The sequence below is a fragment of the Henckelia pumila genome, chromosome 2, assembly GCF_033568475.1.
Source record: "Henckelia pumila isolate YLH828 chromosome 2, ASM3356847v2, whole genome shotgun sequence".
NCBI classification, from domain to species: Eukaryota; Viridiplantae; Streptophyta; class Magnoliopsida; order Lamiales; family Gesneriaceae; genus Henckelia; species Henckelia pumila.
The window spans coordinates 116441629-116462417 of NC_133121.1; the positions used below are offsets into that span (position 1 = coordinate 116441629).

Sequence of the window (20789 nt, forward strand, 5' to 3'; positions counted from 1 at the left end):
AAATAAACCTCATGTATCCCAAGAGTGGAATACTAGTTTTAGGAATAAAAGAAATATTATATATTTTTAGATCCGATAATTGTGCACAAAGGCTTAAACAGATGGACCTTAATGAATTAATTAGAGATGTGAGCGTGCAATAAATAAGTATTACTGCCCACAAGAGAATAACATTAAATTAATTAAAGTAACATGCCCTCTTTGATACTAAAAACAAAAAAAGAGCAACACATGTTGGCCAAATTGTAAAGTGTTAACTTTTCAAATATTTCTTTCGATTGGTACGGCATTAAGTACTATTGATATATATTAAACACTGGCTTCCCGGCCTGGTTTAGTTTTTACATATATGAGAAGAAATTTTGGAGGGTCGGGGGAGTCGTAGCTATAGCTTGTAAGATGCAACTATATATATAAACTGTCAGTGATCAGTTGCCACTAAGTTGGACCACAGAATGAAGCTGAAAATCATCACTCTTTTCGTGATTATCACCTCAATATCTCTAACAGCGGCAAACCATGCCCACATGATCAGGCAAAGCAAAATGCATAACATGAAACAGAAGAATCCTCTTCTTTTCAATGTGCTTGCATTTGGAGCCAAGGGTGATGGTCTTTCTGACGATTCCAAGGTATATGTAGTATATATATTGTTTTTAACCACAAATTAATTAATTAATGGCACCAACATATATATATATGCATGCAGGCACTTTTAGCAGCTTGGAAATCTGCTTGCAAAATATCAGGAGCTGTCATTGAAATTCCTTCAGAACTTAAATTTCTGATAAAACCCGTGACACTCCAAGGGCCCTGTATGCCGAATCTTGTTTTACAGGTACATCCTAATTAAGTCCTTAATTATAACTTAGAGCATGCACTACACCTTTATAAGAATTTATAATGGAAATTGTGCTGATTTCTTTTTTATAAAATTAATTTCTAACAGATTGATGGGATTATTTTGGCTCCTGCCAAAATTGCAACATGGACAAAATTTAGTTTGTACCAATGGATAAACTTTAAGTGGCTTCACGACTTTACAATCCAGGGTTCAGGCACAGCTGATGGGCAAGGTTACAACTGGTGGGATTCTTCATCACATAATTCTCAGGTATCAACGTCAATTCAAGGACGACGCGACTGATCAATATTATATATATATATATATATATATATAATTTGAGGGTTACAATTAACATTGATATGTGTATATATATGTTACATAATATATAATGATCTGTCTAATTTCCTTTCATGATTTTTTTTTTTATTCAGAAGATCAAGAAAGTGAAAAAAATTCCAAGCATTAAACCAACTGTAAGTATATATATGTCATGCAGGAATATTCTTTTTTTTTTTTTTTTTCAAATTCCAAAAACATAGAAAATTAATCAACAAAACTGATCATACGTACCAGGGAAAAATTGCCATTTTTGTCCTGTAAATTGTCTTGTTTTTTGTTCTCGTGTTTTGAGCTGTCAAAGTTGGGTCTTATAATGCCAATATATAATTGTTTTTGTTGTTATACGGATTTTCTCCATTTATTTATATAACAGGCATTGAGATTCTATGCAAGTAATAACATCACGGTTCGCGATATTAGTATCAGAAACAGCCCTTTATGCCATCTAAAATTCGACAACTCTAAAGGAGTGAAGATCAACAATATTACGATTTTCTCTCCCGGAAACAGCCCAAATACTGATGGCATTCACCTGCAGAACTCCCAAGATGTGGAAATCCAGCATTCCAACGTAGGATCAGGCAAGAATTCAGGTTCTTAATTTGTATAATCAAAACAAAATTAAAAATGTATTAATTTTATTTAGTGCAATTTAATTAATTTACTGTTTCATTGAATAGGAGACGATTGTGTGTCGATACAAACCGGTTGTTCCAATATTCATGTCCATCATATAAGCTGTAGCCCTGGTCATGGAATAAGGTAATGTTTTCTGTTAAGTTCTTAATTAGATTCCACAAAAGCATATAAAGAAATTAAAAATAATATATTAAGATTCCTATGAAATTAATGATTGCACAAACTGCGCGCAGTTTAGGAGGACTAGGGAAAGGTAAAAGCCTCGCATGTGTTTCCAATATCGTAATTGAAAACATCACAATGCTGAACACCCTATATGGAACCAGGATCAAAACATGGCAGGTATTTAATTAATTAACACAATTGTAAAATTAATTTTTCTTATATATATATTTATATGCATGCATGTGTTAATTAATGTTCATAAGTACATCGATCCGTTTTGATCAGGGTGGTCTTGGATCGGTGAAAAATGTGTCGTTTTCGAATATTCAAGTCACGGATGTTAAGTATCCGATAATGATCGATCAGTACTATTGTGACAAGATTAATCAATATGCTTGCGAGAACCAAACAGAGGCAGTGGCAATATCAGGAGTTGAATTCAATCAGATCTCAGGAACTTATGCAATACAACCCATTCATCTGGCATGCAGCAGTTCATTTCCATGCATAGATGTTGTTCTGGATTCCATTCAACTGCAGCCCTCCAAAAAATATGGTGCATTAATTCAGCAACAGCTGTGCTCGAATTCGTATGGAAAATCATCGGGACTGCTTGTTCCTGAAAGCATGGATTATTGTGTGAGAAGTGGGAGTGATTTTATCAGGAGAATATCAAGATCACACGATGTTAGCTGTTGACTAGCTGTTCTGTGCAATATTGCAGGTGATAGATATATCATGTCTTGATTAATATGTAATAATATGTAAAATTCTGATTATATATGTAATTAATTAATTCTGACGTTGTACGTCAGTCCAAATTTTCTTCGAGTGTGTATTAAAATCTATATTGATCAATTAATCCAACAAACAACGCATACACACATATATATTATTTGATCATCGTTTTAGGAAAGCTTTTCCATCTGTTTTTTCATAACTACTAGGTAAGGAATATAATCAAATTTAACTTTTGCAGTTGAGTGCATTGCACTGCCTAGCTACTTAATTATAAAGTAACAACCATTAATTAATTAACTATTCAAATGTACGAATCCAGGAACGAAAAAGCTTATAATATTGTTAGGGGAAAAGATACTGATATATTAAAAAGAGAATGAATCACGAAACTATAAGGCATAGTTTGGTACATACGATATGATATGAATTCTTAATGTATGGAAGGCAAACACGACTATATTAAAATCGTATCCTCAATCCAATAACAAAAGAAATCAAGAAATTGCCCAATCTTGAAAACAAGTAAAAAGTTTTGGGATTAACCACCTCTAGCTTACAACGAAACTAGCAACAGTTAAACACAAAGAAAACAATTGATCACAACGAGACCTTCAGAAAACCTGTTTCTGACAACCCACGAGGATAATCAATCGACAAACGTCACAAAGTTGAAAAAAACTTTGATAAGTTTGATTTTTGGGTAAGCAAAAGCTTGATAAAATTCTAGAGAGAATTTTAATTGATCAATATCAAAAATCTGAATTCTATATCAATAATAAGTGTTTTTGTTGTATTTATAATACAACTACGAATAATAAAAGATATCGCAAAATAATTCAAAATATATCTAAAGATATCAAAGATATCTCCTAAAAGTTTTCTAGTATAATTAAAAGACTCAAAAATAGGAAAATAATGTCAAAATATCAAAAAGTCTCGCACACACACAAACATGCCGAACTGTGTGAAAACGAGTGCAGGCATGGGCGCGCATGAAGTTCTGTCCGTCAGGCGTGGGCGCACGTCAGGGAGGCGCGGGCGCGCATAAGAGTCTGTCCGGCAATCTTCAAAAATGCAACGACGCGCGGCCGCTCGTGGATCCAGGCGCGGGCGCGCATGCGTGACTGTCCATGACACTTGTTTTGGTGTTTTCTTTGATATTTCCTCCACTTTCTTGACTTCCTTGGACTTCAATAAGATTGTAACATCCTTCAAAGTAATCTTCAAGCATTCCAATGTCTTCTTGACATTTTATCAACAATGATTGAAGCGCATCCTTGAATCTCTTAGCTCGACCTTTCGTCATTGGTCCTTTAGGCATCTCCAACGGATCCTTAGCCACGTGATCAACATGCCAGCTATCCATGATCGCATCATCCTCCCCTTCTTGAAAAAGATTTGCCCTCAAATCTTGATCATCACCTACATCAAACGGGGACAAGTCAGAAACATTAAAAGTAGTACTTACATTATACTCACCTGGCAAGTCTAATTTGTTGGCATTGTCATTGATCCGCTTCAAGACTTGGAAAGGTCCATCGCCTCTAGGTAGCAACTTAGAACGCCGCTTCTCCAGAAAACACTCCTCCTCAAGTGCAACCAAACCCAATCACCTGGTTCAAATACAACCTTCCTTTTACCTTTATTCGCTTTCTTTGTGTATTACAAGTTCTTTTTCTCGATGTTCGCTTTCACCTTCTCATGCAAATTTCTCACAAACTCAGCCTTTTTCTTTCCATCCATACTAACTCTTTTACTCAAAGGCAAAGACATCAAATCCAACGGGGTTAAAGGATTAAAACCATACACAATTTCAAATGGTGAAAAATTTGTAGTAGAATGCACACTACGATTATATGCAAACTCAACAAATGGTAAACATTCCTCCCAAATTTTCAAATTCTTTTTAATTATAGCACGTAACAAAGTTCCTAACGTCCTATTAACAACTTCAGTTTGACCATCCGTTTGAGGATGACATGTAGTCGAAAACAGTAATTTAGTACCAAGCTTGCACCATAATGTTTTCCAAAAGTAGCTCAAAAAACGAGTATCTCTATCTGAAACAATACTCCTAGGCATGCCATGCAATCTAACAATTTCATTAAAGAACAAGTCCGCAACATGAGATGCATCATCAGATTTATGACAAGCAATAAAATGAGCCATCTTAGAAAATCTATCAACCACCACAAACACAGAATCCCTCCCCTTCTTAGACCTTGGTAATCTTAAAACAAAATCCATAGAAATATCTACCCACGGTTCACTAGGAACAGGAAGTGGAATATACAGTCCATGTGGTTGTGTCCTAGACTTAGCTTTTCTACAAGTTACACATCTCTCACAAATATTCTCAACATCATGCTTCATATGTGGCCAATAAAAATGTTCATGCAAAGTATCATAAGTTTTAGCCACACCAAAATGTCCCATCAAACCACCCCATGTGATTCCCTAACAAGTAACTCATGAATGGACGATTTAGGCACACACAATTTATCTTCCTTATACAAATATCCATCATGCATGAAAAATTTATCCCTCGGACCATTCAAACATGACACATAAATCTCACCAAAATCATGATCATTGGCATACAACTCCTTCACATACTCAAATCCCAAAAACTTAGAATCTAGAGTAGATAGAAGCACATACCTTCGTGATAGAGCATCTGCTATCACGTTTTCTTTCCCTTGCTTGTACTTGATAATGTAGGAAAAAGTCTCCACAAATGCCACCCACTTGGCATGTCTCTTGTTCAGCTTTTGTTGTCCTTTGAGATGCTTCAAAGACTCGTGATCCGTATGAATCACAAATTCTTTTGGCCTCAAATAATGCTGCCACGTTTCAAGCACACGAACCAAGACATAGAATTCCTTGTCGTATGTAGGATAATTCAGCGCTGCTCCACTTAGCTTCTCACTGAAGTATGCAATTGGTCGTCCACCTTGCATCAACACACCGCCAATTCCTAGACCTAACGCGTCACATTCAATTTCAAAATTATTAAAAAAATCAGGTAATACAAGTAAAGGAGCATTAATTAATTTCTGCTTTATAATATCAAAAGACTTCTCTTGCTCCTCGCCCCAATGGAATGAAACGTTCTTCTTGATCACTGCAGTCATAGGAGCCGCCAAAGTGCTGAAATCTTTTACAAATCTCCTATAGAAACTTGCAAGACCATGAAAACTCCGAACTTGGCCAATTGAAGTAGGCGTTGGCCAATCTCGAATTGCACTTACCTTGTCCTCATCAACTTTGACTCCTTGAGCACTCACAACAAAACCAAGAAACACAAGTTCTTTTGTACAAAACACACACTTTTTCAAATTAGCATACAAATTTTCAGCCTTTAGTGTGATTAGCACAATTCTCAAGTGTTCAACATGCTCATTCAAATTTTTGCTATACACCAAGATATCATCAAAGTATACCACAATAAATTTTCCAATATAAGCACGCAAAACATGATTCATCAATCTCATAAAAGTACTAGGTGCATTAGTTAACCCAAATGGCATAACCAACCACTCGTACAATCCATATTTCGTTTTGAAAGAAGTTTTCCACTCATCGCCTTCTCTCATCCTAATTTGATGATAACCACTTTTCAAATCAATTTTACTAAAGATGCTAGAACCATGCAATTCATCCAACATATCATCTAGCCTAGGAATAGGATGCCTATACTTGATGGTAATATTGTTAATGGCTCTACAATCAACACACATTCCATGAACCGTCTTTCTTAGGCACTAACAAAACAGGTACAGCACAAGGAGACATCGACTCACGCACAAACCCCTTATCGAGAAGTTCACTTACCTGCCTTTGTAGCTCTTTTGTTTCCTTCGGATTACTCCTATAAGCTGGACGATTCGGTAACGCACTTTCGGGCACAAGATCAATTTGATGCTCAATTCCCCTCAAAGGTGGTAGTCCTTGAGGTAAATCCTCCGGAAATAATTTTTCAAATTCCTGCAAGAGAGAAACAACATTGCTCGAAAGATTTTCGGCTATATCACTTGTATTAAGGAGAATCTCCTTATAGAAAATCAACACAAGTGGAGTATGCACATGTAAAATCTCTCGCAACTCACTCTTTTGGGCCATGTATATTTTTTTATCGGCCTCTTTCATCTCAATTTTTTTCTCATCTTTTTTTCTTTCATTTTTTTTAAGGCCACCTCATTTTTTTGTTCACTTTTTTTTTCGGCCTCTTCTCTCTTTTTTTTTTCAAATGATCCTCCAACACTTGCTTTGGAGTCATAGGAAACAATACAACAAACTCTTTTTTCATAGTAAAAGAATAACGATTTTTAAAACCGTCATGTATCACCTTCCTATCAAATTGTCACGGTCTTCCTAACAAAATATGACAAGCTTGCATAGGAACAACATCACACAACACTTCATCCTCATATTTACCAATTGAGAAAGGCACTAAAACTTGCCTAGTCACTCTCACCTCCGAACTATCGTTAAACCATTACAATTTATATGGTTGAGGATGCTTTAAAGTAGGCAAACTCAACTTTTCAACAAGCTCACTACTCGCCACATTAGTACAACTACCCCCATCAATGATGACACTACACACTTTGTTTTTCACGAAGCATCTAGTATGAAACAAATTTTCCCTTTGATTTTCTTCCTCCTTTTTTTGTTGCACATTCAACACTCTCCTAGTCACCAACAACTCTCTAACCACCGCATCATATCCCTCATCATCGGGATCCTCCAACGCAGGCATACTATCATAATTCTCCTCCTCACTCTCCGACTCAAACTCACCACAAGCATTCATAATCATAATTTTTTTATTCGGACACTAACTAGCAATATGACCAACACCTTGATATCTAAAGCATTTGATATCTCTAGAACGATTAATAGGAGTTTCAGATTTACCTTGCACTCCTTGCTTTGGTGTTTCTTGATTGGTGTCGATTTTTGGTTTGGACACCGGCTTGACATCCTCTCGTTTGCTAACGTTTGGACACCAAGGAGTAGAAGAACCCACAACAGTAGAGTTAAGACCCATGCCTCTCCTTTTGAGTTGTTGTTCCACTTTATGGCCAATTGTACCATCTCCTCAAGATCCATGCAATGTCTAAGCTCCACTTGGTCTTGAATCTCCCTATTCAAACCACATAAGAAACGAGCCATAGTTGCTTCACGATCCTCTTCAATATTAGCTCGAATCATGGTGACCTCCAACTCCTTGAAGTAATCCTCAACACTCTTCGAACCTTGCTTCAAATTTTGTAAACGCCTAAACATATCACGATAGTAGTAATTAGGCACAAATCTCTTCCGCAATATTTGCTTCATCTCCTCCCATGTCTCAATGGGACGCTCTCGATTCCTCCTCCTAGAAGTAACAAATTGATCCCACCAAATGAGAGCATAATCCACAAACTCAATCACCGCCAGATTTATTTTTTTCGCATCATTGTAGTTGTGGCAATCAAACACCGATTCAACTCTCATCTCCCACTCCAAATAAGCCTCCGGATCAAATTTTTCATGGAATGAAGGAATCTTCATCTTAATCCCACTAATATTCTCATCCTCTCGACTCCCTTCGATGTATCTTCCTCTCACAGCTCCCCTTCTATTTCTTTCACCCTCATGAACCCTCCTATTTCTACCCCAATTTTCACCCAAACTCTCTTCATCCTCTCCACCATCATCATCTTCTTCAAATATTTTCTTTTTATTTTTACCATCACCCCACTAACTTCAAGCTTATCCAACTTCTCATGTATTGGCCCCAAAGCCGCCATCATCATCTTGGTCAATTCATTCATTTGACCTTGAGAAAAGGTTTGGCTAGAAGAACTCATCGTACCTGCAAGAAAACGTTAGTAATAAAATTACCTCACACAAATTCTCACAATTCACTCCAAAGAATTCACTCAACCACTCTTTTTTTTTTCACTCAATTTATGCAGGCTTTTGCTTTATGTAGAATTCAATCAAACTTTCAAGTTTACAACTCGTAGACACTTGAAGATTGACTCTCGAAGACTGACAAAAACAAGATGAAGAATTTTTATGAACTTGAATTTCTTACTTGCACCCAAGGACGAAATACTTAACTGACCACAAGTTATCTTGTTCCTTCTATTTTTTTTTTTTATTATTATTTTTTTGAAGCTTTCGGTCCTTTAATTTTTTTTTTTGACCAATTTTTTTTTTATAACTTGTAGCACAAGACACGAGACTTGGGTAACAAGTTTGAAAGAAACGACACAGAAATTTGATAAAGAATAGACTCAGATAAGAATGAAGAACACGAAGAACAGAGATAGATGAAGATAGATACTTACTTGATTCAAAACTTTGGCTTTGATACCAAATTATATGAATTCTTAATGTATGGAAGGCAAACACGACTATATTAAAATCGTATCCTCAATCCAATAACAAAAGAAATCAAGAAATTGCCCAATCTTGAAAATAAGTAAAAAGTTTTGGGATTAACCACCTCTAGCTTACAACGAAACTAACAACAGTTAAACACAAAGAAAACAATTGATCACAACGGAACCTTCAGAAAACCTGTTTCTGACAACCCACGAGGACAATCAATCGACAAACACCACAAAGTTGAAAAAAACTTTGATAAGTTTGATTTTTGGGTAAGCAAAAGCTTGATAAAATTCTAGAGAGAATTTTAATTGATCAATATCAAAAATCTGAATTCTATATCAATAATAAGTGTTTTTGTTATATTTATAATACAACTACGAATAATAAAAGATATCGCAAAATAATTCAAAATATATCTAAAGATATCAAATATATCTCCTAAAAGTTTCCTAGTATAATTAAAAGACTCAAAAATAGGAAAATAATGTCAAAATATCAAAAAGTCTCGCACACACACAAACACGCCGAACTGTGTGAAAAAGAGTGCAAGCGCGGGCGCGCGTGAGCAGGCGCTGGCGCGCATGAAGTTCTGTCCGTCAGGCGCGGGCGCACGTCAGGGAGGCGCGAGCGCGCATAAGAGTCTGTCCGGCAATCTTCAAAAATGCAACGACGCGCGGTCGCTCGTGGATCCAGGCGCGGGCGCGCATGCGTGACTGTCCATGACACTTGTTTTGGTGTTTTCTTTGATATTTCCTCCACTTTCTTGACTTCCTTGGACTTCAATAAGATTGTAATATCCTTCAAAGTAATCTTCAAGCATTCCAATGTCTTCTTGACATTTCATCAACAATGATTGAATCGCATCCTTGAATCTCTTAGCTCGACCTCTCGTCATTGGTCATTTAGGCATCTCCAACGGATCCTTAGCCACGTGATCAATATGCCAGCTATCCATGATCGCATCACGATAGGATAAGTAAAGGATATACAATATAAATATAAATTAATGATAAGTAAAATGATATGATACTATATTAAATGTTTGATATATATATATGGTTTTAATAAGAGTGATTAAATTTATATATTGGATTGTAACGACCAAATTAACCTTACCATAATACATTTTATTTTTCATTGTTATTCAAGAATCAAGATCTTGCACATGCATAAGGGAGTGTTTGCAATAGATTGTGCTTTTATAGAAGTGATTAATTTATAGATTATATAAAATTTAAGAAAAATCAAAAGTTGGTAATGTTTGGAAACAAATGTGAAAATCTAAAAATTAAAGTTGGGTAGTGTTTGATAAATAAGTGATTAGAGTGATTTTAACAATGACCTTCTTATTAGAATCACTTTTGGAGAATCATAATCACCACATGACTAGCTTTTGGATTTCAATTAAGTTAAGCATAAGCTAACACTTAATCTAGGTTTAAGAAACACACAAAAATACTTTTTTTAAGCCAAAAGCTAACAATCACTTTTTTTAGTGATTGCAAATACTCCCTAAATGTAATAATTAAATTTGGATTTTTGTAGTATTTTTTGCTTGTATTAAATTTATCACACCAAATTAAAAGTATACATAGTCCACTTGTAGAAGTGTTTGCATTTATCATGAGCTCATTGACTTATCATGATCTTTTTAAAAATGTACAAAATATGAGATGAGAAATGATAATTTATTAATCACTCATTTATCAAATGTATCAAACTATGCCTAATTATATAATTTTAAGATATGACTTTTCAACTGTCCAACAATATTTTTCTATCTCGTTTTTGACTACTAAAATGTGGTATCGAGTTTTAGTTGTTTTTCTCGTCCCCGACTACTAAAACCCGGTACCATATTTTAGTTGTTTTTTTTTATTTTTCGCATAACTAAAACACGATATCGGATTTTAGTTATCGGGAACAAGTTGGGCATTATTGGTTGGACAACTAAAAATTTATATATATATATATATATATATATATATATATATATATATATATATATATATTTCTGATACCCATTAAACTAATCAATATCTTACTCGAAGATATGGAGTAAGTAATTTTAATTATTTTATTACATTAAATTCAATAACAAATTTGTCTTACTCTTATTTTATAGAAATAATAATATGTGTACTCCGTCTTACAATAAAATCAATATATTAATTTTACCGTAGTGGAAACATACAAATGTTTGAATTCGACTTCGACTCGAGTTCGATAAGTTCGAATACAAATCAAATATTTATTAAGTCGACTCGAAAAACTCGCAAATCGGCTCAATTTGTTTATCCTCCTACTCAGAGGTTCCACGAAAGCCATCAACTTTGAAGATTTCTTAGGAAAACCATCAGTTTATGTAGTCGAAGCGCTGTTATCCAAAATAATAGATATTTTTATTTGCTCTTTGATCAACTTTACAGCGTAACATAGAACAAAATTACCAAATATTTAATCTGCTCCGATCGCGATGCTGCTGATCTGTTGGTTTAATTCACTCAGACTAGCAAAGAACAGAATAACCAAATTCGCATTAAACTCTATAAAATCGTATCTCAGTTAAATTCTCGTATACGCAGTTATCCTCTAAATTATATTATGTACAAGCCATTTCAGGTAACGTAATAAGCTGCCTTCACCAACCACCCACATTAATTAATCACGGTGCAGAAACTGATCAATCTGTTCCTCCAAAATGTATATTATCGATTCAAAGAATAGCACGACCACAAAAACTAATAGCTATCAAAACTAACTCAAATAAAGGAGAAGCTACCGTGATCATATGGTACCACCATTGAACAGCATGGTGACAATCCTTACAAATTCTTCATATGCCTCATGATCTCGTGAATCACATTGAGGAAGCTACAGAACTTAAAACTGTCGCTGAGCCAGTAAACCAGAGTGAGACTGGTGGAACACACTAAGATGATATATCGCTTGGGATATTAATTCCTTCAGTTCAGGATGCTGTGCGATAAATGCACGGTCCACCCCTTCAAAGGCATTCAAGACTCCAGCTCGTTCCAAATCCTCATTCTTACCATCATGGATGGCAAGGTAACAGATAAGAACTAATCCATGTAACTGTGTCTTCTCATTTCCCCTCAACAACTTCATCAGAGGCGGAACCCCTCCAAAATCGATAATTGTCTTTGAGTGCTCAATGCACAGAAAATTCTCAGGACAAGCGAATTTCCCAAGTGATTTGGCGGCTTTTGCCATCACGTCTTGATTGTTGTGCCTCAGTTGCTCGACTAACGGACGTATCACCCTTGTCTCTCTTGCTGGAAACGTTTTAGCCAATGAGCCTATCGACCTTATAGCCGCTATTTGTAACCTTGAAATATCAGAATCTTTGATCACCCTTAGCAGCTGATCGATAACTGCCTTCGCAGCTGGTGAATTTGTCTTAAAAGTCGCCATTCTGAGATCAGGATTCGACTCTGCTGCAGCAGTTATCTCCATTATCGTCATCAGGCATTTATACTGCAGTTCACCTTCTTCTGTCTCCACGAGCTTCGCCAGACAAAGTAACCCTTTTGTCTCTGTTATCCTCTTACTATTTGACACACTATTTCTAGCTAGCATCCACAATGCTTCGGCACAACTAATTTTCAGAGTGAGTTTTACTTCTGGTTTCTCATTCTCCCTATCCTTCCTATGGTTACCTCCCTTGCTGCTTCCCTCTGAGTAGTGCATAGATAAAGAAGACCCAAATCCTGGCTTGTACAAGTTCTTCTTCTCCATTTCCTTGTTAATCTGGATGATAGAATGGATGCTTTGGTTCCCAATTTTTAGCTTAGTATCGTCCATGAATAAATCAAACGACAATAGCGTAACAAGTGGCCTAATCACATTCTCTCGAGCAAAATCCTCTTGTGCAAGAGGGCAATGTTCGGCCATTGAAGCCACCAATTTTGCAACCATTGCTTGTGCTTTCATCGGTGAATCTCCTAAAACTTGAACAATTATTGGAACCCCTAAAGTATCAATTATTGCCCGAACCCTTTCCCCCTCGTTTGCTAAGTTATGAAGTGCAGAGGCAGCGGCCATTTGCACCTCAGAGGATGAACTATCTTTCAACAGCTTCAACAAAGGTGAAATTCCACCTTCTTCAACTATTATTTGTTTGTTTCTATCATTATCTTTAGCTAATGAAGCTAATTCATTTGCGGCCTCGATTCTATCTTGCAGCTGACCCATATGTAACGAAGCAATAAAAGACCAAACCCAAGAAATTATAGGGTCGTTACTGGCAATGGGAGGTAAAGTAAGGCTAATACCTCCACCCGCGCCACCGGCCTCGAAAATAGAGAGAATCCATGTCATGTCAGCAACAGAGGAGTCAAGGAGTCCAAGGAGTTTGCGGAATTCAGTGGCGGAGACTATGATGACCACGCGACGTAGGAAGCTGCGCCGCCGGCACTTCTTGACTAGGGTTAGTGACTTTTCAAGATTCTTGGACACCTCCGTCGCGATACGGCGGAGGGGGCGGTCGTAGAATGGGGCTCCAGCATTGGTGGAGGAGGCAAGGCGCGCGGCGGAGCGGAGCATCTGGCAGAGGCGTTCGACTTTCTTGCCAACCTCGGAGCACTCGAACTTGAAAGACTCGGATTCTTTAACCGCTTCGGAAATCTGGTCGGACAAAAGGATTGGGAATGATAAAACCTCTTCGATCCGCTTCTCCGGTTCGGTAATCGTTTGCTTCAGAGGTTGCAGTTTCTGCGGTATGGATGTGGCTGCAGTTGAAGTAGGTTTTGTCGCCATAATCGATTAAATTTTCTTGGAGGATCGAGAAAGTTTATGTTCTGTGCGATGCGGAGAAGTCATGGGTGAGTCGAAATATTGAATTCATCGTTTCCTTTCAGTTTGTTGGTTGTGCTTTGTTTTTTTATTGGTCGGAGAAGAGAGAAAGCAACACGGTCTGACGACGATGATTCTGTAAGAAGACATTTTCGGGCCTAAATACAATTGTTAATTGGGTTGGGACTTGGGACATGGCCAATTGCCTAGGAAACATAACTAAAATAATTATACAATATAATAATGCATAAACCTTCTACAATAATAATTTTAGTTAAATTAATAGATATATAAAAATGTCCTTGTTATTTATAATCATCATTTTTTAATTATATCTTTTAATTTAAAAATAAAAAAAATATTCATTATTTTTAAATGTAATATAAACTATTTATGTATGCGAATTTTAGCGTGCATGAATTATTAGTTATTATTATTATTATTATTATATTGTTTTAAATGCTAATTAAAGCCATCTTTTAAATTCTCCCTAATTGCACCACCCATTTTGAATATGAGAGTTAATGAAATTATATTATACATTACAAAATATGCAAGGAAAGTCACCATTTTCCATCAATCTACTTTTTTATTTCCTCCTTTAAAAACTTCTGAACAAAACATTTTAAAACTCTTCCGCCTTATCTTTTCTTTTCCTTCCATTTCCAAACTCCCAAACTATTAGGTATACCCTATATTATTGACATAAGGTAAGACAAATAAGAATATGGTTGTGCTACTGTCGTCTGAATATATCAAGACCCTATACTTTTGACAATAAGGCAAGTCAAATAAGAATAAGAATATTAAAATGTTCAGCTCAAACATAATTCATAGTATTTAACGAGCAGACGGGGCCAAGGCTCCACTAGAAAGATGAGGGCTTTGGATATCAAGAAAGCTCGTCAAGAGTGTTTTCCTGGAACATAGGGCTTTTGAACTCTCTGATAAATCTGCTCCACTCTCAATCTTTACTGCATCCTGTATGGCCACGATAATTTCTTGCATTCTTGGCCTCGAGTAGCCGTGTTGTCCAACACATTGGATTGCAATTTCTGCTATTCTCCATATGGATTCTATTTTGACATTCCCTGCCAGTCTAGGATCTATAATGCTAATTACATCACCTTTACGGATCAATGACCGTGCCTACGAAAAAGAAATTACCTTAGCTTAGCGCTTGGATTGAAGGATTTGAAATCAATGGATTTTTATTATAATTTTAGTGTTAACAATGAAACATAGAAAAATCTCAAATTCATAGCTTAATTATTTACACATTACTTAGATGGAGTAAAAAGGATTTTAAATCACCATTTTATAGGATGAACTTGAAATTCATCACAACTACCATGAATTACTATATAAACATAAAAAAAGTGGATTTGATGTTTGTGGTGCTACTTCTCTAAACAACAAAAATGCATTTAAAATCCATGGATTTGAAATACTTCAATCCAAGCGGAGCCTTAGTTCCTGTTAATTACAAAGTGAGAACTCACCAAAAGATTGGGAGAGCTTACCCAATGAACAATACTCCAATCACAACCATATTCCTCCGCAAAGACGGGCTTTCTTCCAGAGATAAGTTCTAAGAGAACCACACCAAAACTATAAACGTCACTTTTTTCTGTCAACTGTTGATTTGCATAGTACCTTGCGGGACACGGCAACACATAGTTAGTTTCAACCAGTAATCAAGCACATTTAGACTATGCTTACGTACTCTGGGTCGAGATAGCCTTCTGTTCCTCGTGCCACACTTGATACGTGTGTCAAGTCCTCTTCAGCTTGCCTCGATAGTCCAAAATCTGATACCTTGGCCCTCATGTTGATGTCTAGGAGAATGTTGCTTGTTTTAACTTCACGATGAATGATACTGGGGCTGCAGCCGGTGTGCAGGTACTCAAGACCTGTTCAAGTATAATTTTTTAAAGTTGGAAATTAATGAACAAAAGATGAAAAAAGTTGAATGATCAACCTTTAGCTGCATCTTCAGCTATATGAAGCCGTGGAAGCCAGCCTAACTGTTTCTGCTCATCAAAATCTGTCGGGCAAGTCTATCTCGTTAATATGAAAAAAATCTAAAGAGCATCTATATAGATACAAACCGTGTATATGATCCCTTAAGGTCCCATTATGCATGTACTCATAGACAAGCATCCGTTGATTCTCTTCCTCACAATATCCAATTAAAGGAACCAAGTTCCTGTGATGTATTCTTGGCAAGAGTGCAACCTGTGAGGTGGATTTCTTGATATTAATGGCTGGCATAAAATTTATTTTTGGATTACTTGTTGCAACTGTCTGAATTGAAGTTTCGTCTCACAGTTTTTGTTTCAAATAATTAAAGGAGTATTTGCAACCTCTAAAAAAATTATTAGAGATTTTTCCTTCCACAAACTCCCTAAAGATGCTGGTATATACGGTATACCTCAGTCATGAATTGTTTGGTACCATGACTGGATAAATCGGCCATGATTTTCACCGCAACTTCCTTCCCATCCTTCATTTTCCCATAATATACTGGTCCGAAACTTCCTTTTCCAATTTTCTTTGAAAAACTAGTGGTAGCTTCTTGTATATCTGTGAGCGGAATATGGCATGCTACGCCTTCATCCATAAAAGATCCACCCCGTCCCATTGAATAGCCAGTCAAAGGCTTGTTACTGGTGCACCACGAACTTCCTGATTCATAACACATATTTGCTCTGTTATTAATGAGCTAGAATGGAAAACATGCAAATTGCTGGCAAGAACCTTTATCATTCCTGATTGAAGTCATCCTTGTCCTAAAAAAACAAACTAGTATTATGCTTGCGATGGATAGGACAAAAAGAATAACCAGCACTCCAACTGAAGTTGCAAGAACTAATTTGCTATGCGTTTTTGTCACTCGTCTAAGATGAGGATTGCCTTGATAGCTGAAACAAAATAAGATACTATTTACAACATGAATATTGGGTTTATTCTATTGTATTCTCGATGGGTTAGAGAAAACGATAAGCATACTCACTCGAAGGTCAAGTTTCCTCTTAACAATCTTGTAGGTATTTCCCCAGACAAAGAGTTGTTCTGTACGTGCCTGAAAAAAAAAATAATACTTAACTAAACAAGATGCCATGAAACTTTCAAAAAACGGCCAAAGGATAACTGCTTACAGTTGTTGTAAATATGGCAGACTCCCCAAGTATGAAGGCAATGGACCAGTCAGTTTGTTGTTCTCTAGATGCCTGCATATTCCGGGTAACATATAATGACGAAAATTCAATTCACTTGGTTTGAACGAGCACACCAACGGAGAGCTTACAATATTTTCAAATTGACAAGATTACTCATATCAGGAATTGTCCCACTCAGAGTGTTTCCATCCAGCCATCTACACAAATGAAACCAAAATACCATGTGGGGTGTATGTATATATGATTCAGAAATAATTTTGAACTTGTGCATACTACTGCAGTTCTTACAACTCTGTTAACTCTTCCATGTCATTAAGCTTCCATGGGATTTTACCCTCCATTTTCTTTCCTGACAAGAAACTGTTTAAGAAGTTCGTGAATCAATAGAAAATAGAGTTTTTCATGAGAAGGTTTAGTGAGATGACTCACATCTTGGTGATTCTTGGTGGTGTGGAAGAGCTGCAACTCACCCATTCCCAGTTTGTAGGTATACAAGGATCACCACCTACCTCAAGCCACTCACTGCTATCTAACCGCAGGGCATTCAGGATACTCACTTCCACAATCAACAACGGAACTTGTCAAGTCGTTTAGATATAAAATTGATTGATAAGTAACTTTTACCAGTAAATCATATTCCTACCGTCTTGTTCATCAGTCTTGGCTACAATCTGAACATATCTGCTAATCTCAATTGCATTTAGCAGTGGTCCACGAGTAGAATCCGGGGTTTTCAAGAATGAGAAAGACAGCACGAATTCTAATGTGACATTCATGTAGCTCGGTTCATATAGCGTATAACTTCCGTTGGCATTTTCAGCTATATTCACGACAGCATTGCTGTAATCAAGCATATAAGGTTGCTCCATTTTAAATTTCCTTGTTTCATTGGCTCCTAAATCTTCAATTTCAGCAAAATACGCATAAGCACGAGCATTCGCAGGAAAATCCTCGAGATTTAAGCTGTAACTGAGGTTTCCTCTACTTCCAACTACCGCAGTTTGCATTACTTTAACAGGTGGATATTCTCTAGTGCTTATATCTATGTTTTTTTTGGTACTTATTCTCTCCGTCCCAGGCGCAACACCTACCAAGAAATTCGGCCTTCTATCAAGATCAGACACCCATATTCGATCATAGGGGTCATCCGGGTACCTGAAAGAAACCTTGTATCATGTCATTGATCACAATTCACATAATCGGAATATCTATAAAAGCGGAAAGATTACCTTATGGATTCTTGACTTGGTGCTCCAAAATTCACTCTTTGTGCCAATTTCAAGAAGAACTCGTCTTCATAGTCAGTGGCATACATTGACAGATTCAAGGGTCTCATCTCAAGAGTGGATATAAAAGGGGAGCCCGTTGTTGCACAACACAAGCACACATCAATTGACTTAGAGGGGGCTCGGATGATCATTTCTTTGACATAGACTCTTGCAGCTTCCATTACGGTTACTGTGGACCATTTTGTAGCATCCAGATAAAGCTGAAACTTGGGGTATGCTCCTTCAGTTAAAGAAGTACCATAAAGAAACGTTGCTCGGACAATATAACGCAGCCTTTCTTCTGTGGCGAGTGAATAGCAGTATTTCTTGGTGTCTGTGGGGAAATCTCGCCGTGTTTGATACTGAATCGAGTTCCCATATGTCTTTCCTACCCTCACTGGTTTGCCTAATTGAGCTGTGATTAGGGCATCTGAAATCCAGGCTAAACCAGTATCTTTGTCTGTGTAATTACTTGACCCTCCACAGTCTATACTGGTGAACTCTGCATGATGAATCATTTCAAACAAGAACAGATGAAAAGTACATTACAAGAGATTAAGCTTGGTGTAAGCCTTACCCGTAGCTTGGCATAAAATGGATGGTATTAACCACAGGAATATTGGAACCAAGAGATGTACTACGGATCCCATATGGAAGATCAACTCACAGCTCTATTGGGGATGAGTGAACTAAAGAGAAAAATAAGGTCCTTACGCCAAAAATCAGAGCCATCTTTTGCTTTTTATTTCTTGATCGATGAGTTGGTGCAATGCTAAAGGAAGAAAAAGGTTTCTGGGGTTCAGCTTTTCTTGCTTTAGAAAAGAATATTAAGATATTATGAATGTGAAACCATAAAATTAAGCAAGATCATCACTTTATGTAATTGTTTGTTTGTTTCTTTTACTACTCAATTTCCGTACCCAACCAATACATGTCCACGGTTTATTTTGTCTTTCACAGTATAATTAAAGTAAACATTTTTATATCTGACGAGACGACATCCATCTTTCGTTTATGGATGGGAAGGCATTCAATTCGCTTAAATTTAGGAAGGTCCACTGCACATTGACCTATGCTTAATTATATTATTTATTATTATTATTATTATATTATTATGAAGACGCGCGGAACTATATTATCGCCTTTTCCAACAAAAATATTATCTCAACCTGTCTCTTTTTTGCTGTCTCCTCACTCTATAAAGTTTGATTCGAAAGTAATCAACGCTTCGTTTCTGACCAAACATCTTCCTCAAGTGTTCATTCCTTTTTCTTTTTTTTTATTGGGATTTTTATTAGTAGTTGATTTCTTTTTTTTTTTTTTTTTTTTGAAAAAGAAAGATTAGATTTATTATGACAAAGGTCGATCAAATATTACATCTTTTTTTCAAAAAGATAGGAATAACATCATTAAACAAGATATTATATTTAAGCTGTAAACATTTAGAAGCTAATAAGTGGGCAACTTGATTAATCTTTCTCGAACAATGAATGATCGAAGCATCAACAGAGTTTGAACAAGCTGTTTGTATTTCTTGCGCAACCACCGGATCATCCTGAGCCAAAAGATTAGAAGATTGAATGGATTTTATCACTGTCAATGCATCAGATTCAACAATCCAATGAGATTCTTGGAACTGGATAGTCATACGCGCGCACACCTTCCTTAACAGCCAACAATTTAGCAAAATGAGGAGAGAAATTTTCGGGAAGATATATCTTTAGCAATTGCAAATAAAACATTACCCTCGTGATCACGTCCCACAATGCCAGTCGCAAAATAATCCACAGATTCAACAACTGATGCATCAACATTCACTTTAATAGAACCTACTGAAGGAGGAGCCCAAACAGAAGTCATAAGAACCCGATCTCGAAAGCCGATATGTGAAGATCGAAGCTAATAAGAAATTCATCCAAGATCTACCAGCACGATCAACAATATTGTTAAGAATCACACATGCATACACAAGAATCCAATAACCAAGATAACAATAATCAAGCTCACAGAATCAATCACTCGCAGAAACTAATCGAAAGATAGAAATCAGGAACCCACAAACACCAATAACACAGGAATTTACTTGGTTCAGATCACCAAATCCTACATCTAAGGTTCTGAGAATTTTCCCATATGAATCCACTAAGCAACAATAACATCAAGTTCAATACACTATCGGCAGTACAAAGATCAACCCTAAGCTATGACAGAAACTTGGATTAAGCCGATCAAGAACAGAAATACAAAGGTTCACAGACAATCCAGCTCAATGAAGATAATCTTCGATGTTGAATCTTCATTCCAGATGCAAGCCCCTTATGTGCTCTTGATGATGTGATCGAAAAAGAGAGAATTGTAAGCTTCTAAGTGTAAGGCCCGGGATTAATTATATTAATTCGAACTTAT

General features: G+C 36.5%; 3 protein-coding genes across 8 annotated transcripts; 1 reads left to right on the forward strand and 2 right to left on the reverse strand.

Moving 5' to 3' along the window:
* Window positions 1-455: 455 nt before the first annotated feature.
* Window positions 456-2689, forward strand: LOC140878230 (polygalacturonase At1g48100). Its single transcript, XM_073281836.1, has 8 exons — window positions 456-632; window positions 710-838; window positions 950-1114; window positions 1282-1320; window positions 1560-1767; window positions 1867-1948; window positions 2059-2167; window positions 2276-2689. The coding sequence occupies exons 1-8, from the start codon at window positions 456-458 to the stop codon at window positions 2687-2689; spliced, it is 1323 nt and encodes a 440-aa protein (XP_073137937.1).
* Window positions 2690-9924: 7235 nt separating this feature from the next.
* Window positions 9925-14117, reverse strand: LOC140882717 (uncharacterized). The gene is made up of 2 exons (XM_073288884.1): window positions 11901-14117; window positions 9925-10065 (listed from the first exon to the last, which is right to left on the reverse strand). The coding sequence occupies exon 1, from the start codon at window positions 13895-13897 to the stop codon at window positions 12002-12004; it is 1896 nt and encodes a 631-aa protein (XP_073144985.1). The 5' UTR covers window positions 13898-14117; the 3' UTR covers window positions 9925-10065; window positions 11901-12001.
* Window positions 14118-14644: 527 nt separating this feature from the next.
* LOC140881183 (probable LRR receptor-like serine/threonine-protein kinase At1g67720) lies at window positions 14645-19236 on the reverse strand. Of its 6 annotated transcripts, none has more exons than XM_073286291.1 (15): window positions 18961-19236; window positions 18345-18885; window positions 17759-18270; window positions 17545-17671; window positions 17404-17475; window positions 17244-17312; window positions 17095-17166; window positions 16950-17018; window positions 16694-16857; window positions 16368-16621; window positions 16045-16171; window positions 15915-15980; window positions 15660-15846; window positions 15457-15589; window positions 14645-15032 (listed from the first exon to the last, which is right to left on the reverse strand). In XM_073286291.1, the coding sequence occupies exons 1-15, from the start codon at window positions 19031-19033 to the stop codon at window positions 14898-14900; spliced, it is 2601 nt and encodes an 866-aa protein (XP_073142392.1). In that variant the 5' UTR covers window positions 19034-19236; the 3' UTR covers window positions 14645-14897. The 6 variants fall into 6 exon arrangements, with proteins under 6 accessions (XP_073142392.1, XP_073142390.1, XP_073142391.1 ...); XM_073286289.1 differs by having other exon boundaries at window positions 14645-15082; XM_073286290.1 differs by having other exon boundaries at window positions 15436-15589.
* Window positions 19237-20789: the final 1553 nt, after the last annotated feature.